Source organism: Nicotiana tabacum, chromosome 21 (genome assembly GCF_000715075.1).
Source record: "Nicotiana tabacum cultivar K326 chromosome 21, ASM71507v2, whole genome shotgun sequence".
NCBI lineage: Eukaryota > Viridiplantae > Streptophyta > Magnoliopsida > Solanales > Solanaceae > Nicotiana > Nicotiana tabacum.
Genome location: NC_134100.1, coordinates 13,472,043 through 13,484,730, shown reverse-complemented (window position 1 = coordinate 13,484,730; position 12,688 = coordinate 13,472,043). Strand labels below are relative to the sequence as shown.

The window sequence follows — 12,688 nt, the reverse complement described above, 5'->3', positions numbered from 1 at the left end:
TAGTTCAAACCCTATACTTGTATTAAGAAATTCATTAATTATGTACAAAAATTAAATTAAAACCCAATTACTAACATCTTATGTCGCTATTATAAATTTTATAATCCAGAAAGTTCAAATCCTAACTCCGCTTCATTTAACCTTTGTATAAACAAATTTATCTCTATGAATGTACAACACACATTTTCATTCAATTCCTGAACTGAATTAATTTGTCTAAAATTGAACAACATGCTCTTCCTGCTACCTCAGGAACTAGACTGGGGAATCTATATTGTGATCCACTTATAACATCAGCTGGACACAGAATCAGTGGCAGACAACGTTGGACGCCAACGCCTGTCCAACTTCAGATTCTTGAACGTATTTTCGATCAAGGCAATGGAACACCAAGCAAACAAAAGATTAAAGATATAACCTTTGAATTATCTCAGCATGGACAAATTTCTGAAACAAATGTTTATAATTGGTTTCAAAATAGACGTGCTCGATCAAAAAGGAAACAACAGGGTGGTGGTGCAATGAACAACGTTGAATCAGAGGTGGAGACAGAGGTCGAATCACCTAATGAAAAGAAAACAAAGCCAGAGGATTTGCAATCTTCTCATATGCCAACTTCAAGAGCTGAAGAGGGTAATTCAAATCCAGCTGGAAGTTTTGATCAGTTGTCCTTCTATGCAATGTCAAATCCAAGTATGTGTTTTCCGTTTTCATAGTACCGTGCCATTATTACTGGTTATTGTTATTGTTATTGTTTTTCCATCTATTTTCTGGTCCTAACGATGCTGGTATTATCTGTCTGGTTGTTGTTGTTATTAATCTATTGTCTTCTTGAGTCGAAGGTCTATCAGAAACAACCTCTTTACTCCTACGGGGTAGGGGTAAGGTCTACGTACACACTACCCTCCCCATACTCTACTTGTGGGATTTATTGGGTTGTTGTTATTTCCTGTATCATCGTTTTGTTTTGGGAGAAGGGTTAAAAATAACCCTCTATTATACAAAATATCGTAATTCTATCATCCGTTATACTTTGAGTTTATTCATACCCTTGCAATTAGCAAATTTGTCTCCTATTTTCCCTTGATTCTCGCGGAGTTCTAGTGTGGACCCTAACCAAAGTATAATGAAGGGTGAACTTAAGATATTCAATAGTCAATATTGCTCCAATTTTATCAGAGAGTTTGTGACAGACAAGGCATTAGGTAATGTTTGGTTTAACAATTAATAAATAAAAGCTCAGCCACTTCTTCTACTGTCTGCTTCTGTACGATGTTTAACTGAGGTAACAAAAACCTAAAAGTAGTTATATTTTGTGGCTTTTGTACTTACTATAATTCAAGTTGAAAACAAAACCATTTGTCTCATCTTACATATGATTAGGAACCTTTTTTCAGAATTTTTGATCTAGGTGTTTGCCATTACTGGATTTGGTTACATCTTCAAGACATGATTGTTTGTTATTTTTTCTCTTGTATTATATTGAATTGAAGCAAGTTCTGCTGTTGAAGGGGACAAAATTTTTGCTAGAAGAAGAGTTAATGATAAGAAAATGAGGTGTTATTTCCTTATATGAGATTGAGTTGGCCCCACACCTATTTTCTTAATAAATGTTCCACATTGGTTGAGGGAATAATTAGTTGTTGTCTCCTTATATAGTCTTGGACAATCTTGACATCACGGGTTAGTTTTATGGATGGGTTTGGCCTAGTTCCATTTTCTTAACATTGTTCAATAACAAACAAAGCGAGAGCCTTGGCGTAAGTAACTAGTAAAGTTGCTGTCAGGAGGTCACGGATTCTAGCCGTGGAAACAGCCTCTAGCAGAAATGCAGGGTAATGCTGCATAAAACAGATCCTTGTGCTCCGGATCTCACTTTCTTCTAACAAAGCAAATTGTTTGCTTGTTTTTACTGGATCATTCTTCTCTTCTTTCTCAGTACCAGCAGTATTACTAGTTGTCCCCTTTCCTTTTGATTCCTTGTGATCATATGTTGGCTCAGTAGATATGCAGGAATGGGCCAGCTAATAGAAAAGATGGAAGAACCAACTAGCTATCATCCATATTTACATACAGAAAATTATGACATGACCAGCTAATCACCAATTCAGAAACTGGCATATGAAAACTTTGATTGAAACTAGAAGCAAGTCAAAATCTTGCCAGGGATTCTGATCTTCATTTTGGCAATTGATGCTGATTTGTATTGCAAAATAATGTCTTTGTTTCTGGAGATCTGTATCTTTGAAAATGCTTATATATGAATTTTGTTGTAAATATACATAGTAGATACTACTTGATATACTTGCTGATATTCCAACTTTGCAATATTGGACTTGATGATGGCTTCCTCTTGATCAATTCATACCATTTCTCCTCAAAACCTATGTTGCTCGGACTCTCCAAAAATATTCATAGGTGCGTGTCTTTTTGGAGGATCCGACACGGGTGCGGCAGCTGTTTTGGAGAATCCGCGCAACATAGCTCAAAACAAGGTTGTTCCTGTTTCCCTTTTTTATTAAAAATAAAATAAAATAAAATTTAAGATTAGAATGTAATTGTTCCTTATGTCGAGGGTCTATCGAATATAGCCTCTCTACCTTCTTAAGGTGTAATACTCTATATTTTTCATAAGGATGTATTGGTCATTAGCAAAATAATAATAATAATAATAAGAAACTAACTTTAAAAAAAATAACAAAACAAATCAAAAAAAATAATAAAAAAGAGACAAGTAAAGAAAAGGGCCGAAGCCCCTTTCTCTGCCCAAATCAAAAAGGAGAAAAAGAAAGGTCTTGGTGTAACCAAACCAGAAGCAAAAGAAAAAGGGGTTTTAAAAAAAAGAGAAATCCCTAGCCAACGCAAATATCACGGCACGGCAGAAGCAGCAACTGAGAAAAACGAAAAGGGGAAAGGTTTCTGGTGTTACCTCAGTGCCAAATACCGTTTCCATTAAATATTGGTATATATTATGTAGTCTCAGTGATAAGCCCAGGTAATTGCATATATTTTTCCTTCTTTTGAAACAATAGTAGTTTTTATACATGATTCTTCGCGAGACTAAGCAAATATAATATGAGATTTGAGTCTGAGTTAGAAGAGGAGGTTAGAAACTAAGAGAAATCCATAAACCTTTTCATGAATTAAGCGGGCATATTATATGAATAGGTTGGAGTTTTAGATTAATAATTAGTCATCCCGTGGGTGAATATAATTCGGCGAATTAAGATTCAAATATGAAACCTCGAGGGTTGGGTATTCTAAATTAGCTATGAATTAGCCTAAACATAGAAATTAATATAAGACCGATATTATGTAATTATAGATTGAATTGGAGGAAGTTGTACGAATTGCTCGAGGTGAAGCATTTGAAATTTTGGCATGAGTACTGTGAGTAGTAATCTTACCGCAATTTGTGTTTTCATAACTTGCATGATTTACACATAATTTTTAATATGAATATGTTACCGATTATTTTGAGTTACATGTGGGACACGTATTTTACTCGATATGATACCGAAATAGTTATTTGAGATGAATACCGTGATTTTAAATATTTTCATTGTCACTAGATCTGTTTTACCGTTACTTGAATTTATTGTTATCGAAAGGAAATTATATGATTTGATAAGAACCGAAATGCCCTATATTGTTTTAAAATAGTTTCTACGAGTATATACGGATTACAGAGACAAGTATAAATGGGAGTAGACATTGAAGGATCCCGTAGCTAACGGCGGGTTCGTTAGACCTGGTGCACCTTGTATTTACTGATTACAAAGTACAGTTATAGCCCTCGCTAGTGGGAAGGTAGAACTAGCATACCGTTACCGATTTCCTTCGAGTAGGGACTACCGTTATATTTGACTTCTTGCGAAGAAGTCCACAGTTATACCGATTACATGATCCGTTCATTGAAACCTTCCAAATTTGAATATTGATATTATACAGTGGTTACCGAGCTTATTACTGAATTATTAATTGTATTATACTACAAGAAAGGTGTGATGAGGCTGAAAATTATTTATTATTTCTGAAATGACATTTTTATATTATCTTCTGTTTGAGATACTAGCATGTTTTCTGACTTGTCCCCAATAAAAACGGTTGGGGTTAAGTATTATTACTCGCTGATCTAGCGACTCACTCCCCGCTATTTTTTTTCCAGAGACAACAGTTGAAGGGCGAGGATTTCGTTAGCCAGACGCACAAGTTGATAATTTCTGGTGAGCCCCGCATTTGTTCGTGTGGGCGGAGATTTTATTTATTATTATGGTCTTTTCTTTGAACTCTTAGAGTCGCTCCATAGTTAAATCTTTTAGTGTCTTGAGTATTCTTCGTTATTATAGATTTATGTTGAGTATCACTCATTCTTATCAAATTTGGAGATAAAGTAGTATTTCTAGTTGTTGGTGGGTGAACTATTAAAGGTAGATATTTATTTTGGTTAATTGATAAGGTAATTGTCATTTGAATTACTATTAGGATGTTTGGTTGCTGATTTAAGACAGGGAAAATTTTGGGATAGTCCAAAAATAAGGGAAACTCTATCCGATTTTCTGTAAAATACCGATAAGGCTTACTTGGGAGCACTTGCTCCTAAGCGCCGGTCATGATCCTAAATTGGGTCGTGACAAAGTTGGTATCAGAGCTTAGGTTATTCTTGTGACTAATGGAGCACACGTCGCTAGTAGAATCTCAATTATGGTTATGTAGCCGGCCATTCCCATAATCGTGATTCTGCGAGGGTGTGATAGGATGTGTCTTGTCTTTCTTTCTTTATTATTCCACCGTACGTGTGTGGCGATTAGGGTCAGATAACTGATTATCCTATTCGTGTATGGTTCGGACCAATTATCCTATAATAGAATTTGGCTAGAGGTTCAAACTTCAAATACGTCAAATTTCGCCAATGGATATGCAGCCCTCTCCAAGCAAAGAAATGCTACATAAGTAGTATATAAGACCAGTGAAAGGTTCATTGTGCCGTATGAGGTGCTTTCTGGTAAGATGCGTAATAGGGTTCATTTCGAAAATTTATACCAGCCCACTATTACAGCGATAGAGGAGTGCTATCACAAAAAGAAAGAGATATTTATGGATATAATAGATAAACATGAGAAAAATGAGCAACGGAATAGGGGCTATAAAGTTCTCATGCACCTAAAAGATTATGGGGAACAACAAAATATTCTTAGTAAAGTTCCTAAAGTTGAAACTACTAAGTTTACTATTTCTGATAGTTCAAAGGATCCTTAAAGGTTTTAGTAGAATACTTACCACGTTATGAGCTATAAGATATTTCATGAAGAGTTCTATGGAACAGACAACTTTTAGACTAGAGAACATGGCGAATACATGAAATGCTACTATTTTCTTAGAGATGCCAACAAGAGCAACACAACTAATTTGGGGATAATTTCACTAAAGTGTTTATGAATCACTTCTTTCTTGACAGTTTGTTGTCACACCTCCTTTTTCCGCCCCCGCGAGGGGTGAAGGAGTTTTTCCAATAAAAGGACAATCGAAACGGGATTTGTTTATTTATTTCAGAGTCGCCACTTGGGAGATTTAGGGTGTCCCAAGTCACCAATTTAATCCCGAATCGAGGAAAAGAATGACTCTGTTTAACAGTCCGCGAACCAAAAATCCGGATAAGGAATTCTGTTAACCCGGGAGAAGGTGTTAGGCATTCCCGAGTTCCGTGGTTCTAGCACGGTCGCTCAACTGTTGCATTTAGCTATTATCTGATTTTTACATGAATAACCTATGTGCTGATTCTACTTTTTACTGCTTTTACATATACATATTTATTTGAGAGAGTGAACGCCGTTTAAAGTATGTTTTCGGATTGCGCCGCATCAGATGAACCCGCAATCTTAGGCACACTCTATTCAACGTTTTAGGACTTGGATTCGGGCCGCATAAAATGCCCACCCATATTTAGGAATGTAATTTACTAAATCCGCACCTAAAGATTCTAGCGCGTTATTATCTTTTGGGAGGGCCGTGAAATTCGCTAAACGGCCCTTCCCGACTTCTAAAAAAAAATTCTTAAACCTTTACTGAGGGTCCTGTAATTTTTTATTATTATTATATATTTTTTTTGTTTTTATTTGACGAAGCTCGTCTCATTTATTTATTTATTTTTTTAAAAAGAAAGTAACTACATTTCTATTTTTATTTGTCTCTAAATAAAGAAAAATCCTGGTTAATTACATGCTAAAAAAAACCGTAACTTATTTAATTAATAGATTACAACAGATGCTAACGAAAATTGTACTTGAACTTATAAAAATGGAAAATTGTTTCGCGCCTTATTCCATAAGCTAATATTACTAAAAATGGAATTATGTATAAAAAACGTACAAGATTGACTAACGTTACTACAATTAGCCATTTTTAACTGTGGTGGGGTTAACTAAATGACCAAAGCTATAGACTAATTCATTAACCCTAATGGATTCGCAATTTAACTATACTAAATGCTTATTGAAACTACTCTACATTAGTGTAAGTATACTTAATTATTAATACATAAAATTATCAAATACGGCCTTTATTTATTTATTTATTTATTTATTTTTATTATTATTATTGGAACTATAATGTTGACACTACCTAACCACCTTACATTTACATTTTTATCAAGTCCACAATCTATCTATGTGAGATTATTTGTAACACGAATTAATGTCAATACTGATGAGAGTATAATCACTTAAGAGGATTAATGGAAATTAGTTTTAACCATCTAAACGAAATACTAATCGGGTTTTGACTAAGTACTTTATCTCGTTTGTGGACTACTTGAATATATGCATGAAAACAAACAACTAACTAGAGATATGCTACTTATCATGATTTACCCCATTAATCTAACAAAATTGAAAGGTTCATGTTATATCAGCGCATGACCATTTATACAATTCCTTCTCCTTTCAGTCCAATTATACAAAAAAAATTTAAAACAGTTCACAAAGAAAAACTAAATAGACCAGATTGTATATTATCTACTTTATTGAAGCGGTTGGATTTTATTGTTGCATTTCAACTTCAAAGCTTTATCACTATAAGATTCGAATGTGTACCTGGAATTCGAATTACAAATAGAGAGAAAAGAGGTCAGGAGCAACAATGTACAGCAGTAGTACAACAACAGAATCCCACAGCAAATAACAGCAACAAAAACCAGCAATAACCAGTGTAACAATGGTCAGAACCAAACTGAAAAATCCCGGAAAGCCTGACTGAAAATCAGTAGCACTAAACGCCAGCACACAGAGGCAATAACAAAGTTCCGACTTCAGTGGTAAAGAAAAGGACCTCATTTTCAGTTTTTAGCTCTCAAAGACTGATTTTCAGTTCTGAAAAATTAGCCTATTTCTCACTTTTAAGTTCTGAAAATTTTTCTCCTCTCAATTTTTTCCAGTCCCCTATCTCTATATCAACTCCTCCTCTTTATAGGCTAGAACTAAACATTATTTATTCAAAGTTTTTCACTTTCAGCCTGTATATTCCCTCCCATGTGCATCTATACACTTTTATCATTAATCCCATGCTTATTTTCTGATTTCCCACCCTTAAAGATACCAGACAGGGTGTATTCTGCACTACTAATTCCCTTTTCATTAAATAATTCATTAATTTAATTGTACACTGAATATTCAACTGGCAGACTACTGACACTAAACATTTTAAATCTTTTAACACCCAAAAATCCCCCTAAAAGCCCCCTATTATTATTGCCTTGCCCTCACTCTTAACAATCTGTATTTAAACCTCTCTAATTTACAACTACACCAAATCACTACACAGCTACAACCAATCCTTAAGTCAAATTCACACAAATGATTCAAGCATCAAAACAAAACAAAGAAATGATTCAGGCTGTATTCGTCCAAACAAAGCAGTCATAAACTAACTTTTCGACGAAGTTGTTCAAATCAAATGTAGCTTATAACGCACACTCAAACAAACAGAAGAAAACCTTGACCAAATAAAAAGGTCTTGAAGAAGAAGGAGAGCTAATGAACAAGACAAGATTACAAAATAACACTTTAAACAAAGAATCAATAATCCGAAAAATAGAATGAACAAAACAAGATTACAAACAACACTTAAAACCAAAACCATAACAGAAAAATAGATCAAATGAACTAAATAATCTTGAACGAAAAATCTGAAACTTGAACGAACCCAAGTCGAAACTCGGACTTGAACTATTGGAGGTCGAACGGACTGTTTGTGAGCGTTTGTAAAAGGACGAAGCAGAAGCTGGTCATTTGGACTGTGGTGGATTAGCATGGAGGGAGGAGGGTGGTCGTGAGGCATCGAGAAGCAGCAGCGACAGCAGCTAGGTTCGCTGCTACCATGGTCGACGTGAGGAGCACCAGCTGGACGACGGGGAGCAGCAGCGGCACTAGCTGGACGACGGGGAGCAGTGGGGTCGTGGTGAGGCTGCTGCTCGTCGTAAGCGAGCAGCTGAACAAGCGTTGGGCAGTGGGGTAGTCGACGGGGCAGTGGGGTGGTGTTGAGGCGTCGAGCAGTTGGAGGTGGTGGTGAGGAGCTGGAGTGGAGTGGTCGACGGGGCAGTGGGGTGGTGTCGAGGTCGACGTGAAGCTGCCATGGCTGCTGCTCGTCGTAGGCGAGCAGCTGAGCTTGTTTGGTCGTCCATGGCTATTTCGCGAAAGGAGAATGAGCAGCTGCCATGGCTGTTTCGTGAAGGAAAAGAAACAACGTTTATGGAGGAGAAGAAGTCGTTTGGCGACTTGAAGACGAGGATGATGGCTGGAGAAGATTTGGATTTTTTTTCTCTAGGGTTTCTTCTTCTTGAAGAAGAAGAAGAAGAAGAAGATAGGTGAAGCTTCTTGAAAAATATCGGCTGATGCATAAGTGTAGGGTTTGGGTAGTTGGGTTGTGGATCAAGTAGGGTATGGGTCATGGGTGTGGGCCTGGTATTGTTTGGGTTGGGTAGAAGTGTTTTGGGCCTATTTTTAATTCCGAAAATTGGCCCAATCCGAGTTTGTTCTTCTTCTTATTATTATTATATTTTTTTTGATAAAACTAAAATTCTAAATTGAGTCACAAACTAAATTAACTCCAAAAATACTAATTAAACTCCTAACAACAATTATCATACACAATTAAACACCAATTAAAACAAAATTGCATAATTTGACATTAACTGCTAACAATGCAAAAAATTCCTATTTTTTGTGATTTTCATTTTTGTAAAACAAACTTAATTAAATACTAAATGAAAATGTGATATATTTTATATTTTTATTGATTAAAACAAATAAACATGCACTCATAAAAATACAAATAATTATACAAAAATACCACAAAATAACAAAAATTGCACACAAAGGAAACTTGTTTTATTTTAAATTTTTGGGAGTAATTCTTTCATAGGGCAAAAATCACGTGCTTACATTTGTGACATGAACTTGCAAGCTAGATCATTTAAGAAAATGATTTAGACGTTGGGTATAATTACATATAACACCAAACCTTCTCAGCTGGATACGCAAGCAACATCTTAAGTTTCGAGGCTTGTTGAAAGGTTCATCAATTGTTCAAACAAGGTAGTAACTGCATATATAAAGATTGAAGACTTAAACCTATTTTATAGCAATTGCACTTACCAGAAAGATTGAAAATATGGAAATGATAGGCGTGCAAAAACTCACATAAGAAGATCGAGATTAAAATATCTTTTAGTATGAATTTTATTATGAGTCGAAGATTTAAAAATCAAGAATGTTTTGAGATGTTAAGTGATCCTTTTCAGGTTGCCACATCAATGAAAAATTTATAGTAGTTAGATATGTGTTTAATACTTTTAAGATTCAAGTTAAGAGAAGGAAACCCTTGCTAACCAAGTTGTACTTGATATGATTGACTCCAAAGTACAGATGGATATGGATTAATTATCTTGTTACCATGCTACCCTCGATTACTATGAAAAGAATATTAGGTTTGGCAAACTTTAAAAGCTGGTTTTGTCCAAAAAGGGGATTATAAGTTTTAGATACGAGCAAATTATATATTTTGAGTTAACGGTTATAGAAGAAAGGTTGTTTGGATCTCATAGGTACGGTAAGGGGCACAAGAGAAGAAATGCTTAGTTTGAAAAACAAAGGTGTATCATAATGAGGATTCCCTAATGTATCCCTAAAGATTTACTAGGACTACTTCCAATATGAGAAATAGACTTCGGTATTGAGCTGATACCTGACACGCAAACTATATCATATGGCACCAACAGAGAACAAAGTTGAATGAGCTAATTGAATAATTGAGAGACCTACTATATACAGGTTTTATCATACCGAGTGTTGCACCATGGGGTATACCAATATTATTTGAAAAAAGGGGAGGGGGGATGAGTCTTTAAGAATGTGGGCCAACTACAGATAATTAAATAGGATAACAATACACAACAAATATCCCCTGTCTTGTATAGATAACTTGTTTGATCAGTTACAAAGAGCCATTGACCTTTAGTCTGGTTATCATCAGCTTAGAATAAGAAAGGAAGATATTTTGATATTGCTTCTGTACTCGGTACAAACATTATGAGTTATCTGTGATGTCCTTTAGATTGGCCAATGCTCCAATTGCATTGATGTGTATAATGAATATGGTGTTCAAAGTTGCTTTTGGAGAAAAAAATTCATAGTTTTTACTTACTATATTCTCGTACCCAGGAAGAGCACGAGAATTACTTGAAAAATATATCAAACATGCTGCAGGAAAATCAATTTTTTCTAAGTTCTTCAATTAGCTGGACTCGATGGTATTCATAGGACACATGGAATCTAAGAATGAAAAATATGACAGATTCTAAGAAGATAGAAATAGTTCATAAATGGCTGAGATCCATTTCCTCTACAGATATTACTTTTGGCTTGACAAGCTAATATAGGCATTTGTGTAGGATTTCTCTAGAATAGCACTATCACTCACCAAGTTAACATAGAAAATCGCTAAATTTTAGTGGATGGAGAAATGTACAACGAGAAAGCATGTTTGACAATCACACTAATATTAGCTTTATTCCAATAGGCTCTAGAGGATTCACGATGTTATGTGATACTTTGAGGGCAGGATTAGGATATTTTCTCATGCAAAATAGTCGTGTGATAACCTATGCTCTAAGGAATATTGAAGAAGCTCAAGTCGTATTATGCCATTCATGATTTGGAGATGGTCATATTGGTGTTTCCTTTTAAGATTTAGAGACACTATTTATACGAAGAAACCTATGAGATTTATACCTAGCACAAGAGCCTGAAGTACATTTAAAACTAATAGAGATAAACATTTAGCAATGTTGATGCAGGGAACTACTGAAGATATAATTGTACTATTTTGTACTGCTCGGGAAAGATAAATATTATAACTTATGCAAAAAAAAAATTATGGATGATTTGACGCATTTAGCTCCTGTAAAGATACTTTTGGACAAAGATATCCATAGACTAGAACGTACAAGTATTAGATTCAATGAAAAAAAAATTCAAAGACATTATTGGCTATTAGTCAAGCCCGATGTAGATGTATAAAGGCTAGCCAATACGAGGATGAACGATTGTTTAATTACCGAGATTTATTTACATCCTTGGTAAAAGCAAGGATATGATTGTTAATAGTAAGGATATTCTCCGACTCGGTAATTAATTATGTGTAGCAAACATATATGGGCTGAGACAAGCTATTCGTGATGGAGCTCACAACTCCAGATACAGTGTATATCTCAGGTCTATAAGATGCACCATGACTATAAAAAAAATTGATTGGTTGGATAAGAAAGAAGGGAAAAAAACTCGTTAACTTTGTTTCTAACTATTTGTCATGTCAGTATGTTAAGGCAAGTACTTGCGACTCACAGGCCCACTAAAATAACTCAAGATTCTGAAGTGGAAATACAATAAAACAATACATATATGACTAAATTACTCAAACCATTAGAGGTATGATTATATATGGGAAAGTTGTATATTGACTTACCAAGAAGGCACATTTCTTGCTAGTCAAAACTTCTTATAGTGAGGTAAAGTATGCATAGATATGCATGAACAGAAAATTATCTGACTCAATAGTGCTCTATTGTCCATCAGCTCTAATAAACTATTGCATTCACTTCATGATTTGAAAACCTTTTCAAGAAAGGTTAGGTACACGAGTAGATCTTAGTACTAGTTTTATCGCACGCAAACACAAAGTCCAAAGGTGCTATACATATCTTGGATGATATATTGAGAGAGTGTATTCTTAAGTTTGGAGGTAGTTGGGATGCTTATCTACCTTTAGCTGAATTTGCTTACAACAATAGCTTCTAGTCCAGTATTCAAATGGCACCGTACGAAGCATTGTATGGTAGAAGATGTCGTTCTCCTATTGGATGGTTTGAAGCTGATGAGACTAACTTATTGGGACTCGACCTAGTACAAGAAGCTATGGACAAGGTCTAGTTGATCAGACAGAGATTGCTTGCAGCTCAAAGTAGACAAAAGTCTTATGCTGATAAGAGAAGAAGAGATTTAGTGTTCACAATTGGGGACAAAGTGTTCCTACGAGTCTCCCCTATGAAAGGTGTGATGCGGTTTGGGAAAAGAGGCAAGTTGAACCCCAAGTTTATAGGACCGTATGAGATACTAGACCGAGTGAGAGCGGTGAC

General features: G+C 35.3%; 1 protein-coding gene across 1 annotated transcript; it reads left to right on the top strand.

Annotated features, from left to right (window-relative positions):
- Positions 1-212: 212 nt before the first annotated feature.
- Positions 213-2,332, top strand: LOC107792356 (WUSCHEL-related homeobox 8-like; the record flags this gene model as incomplete). The annotated part of the gene is made up of 2 exons (XM_016614567.2): positions 213-693; positions 2,014-2,332. Coding segments are annotated over 2 exons (567 nt in total), but the record flags the coding sequence as incomplete, so codon positions are not given.
- Positions 2,333-12,688: the final 10,356 nt, after the last annotated feature.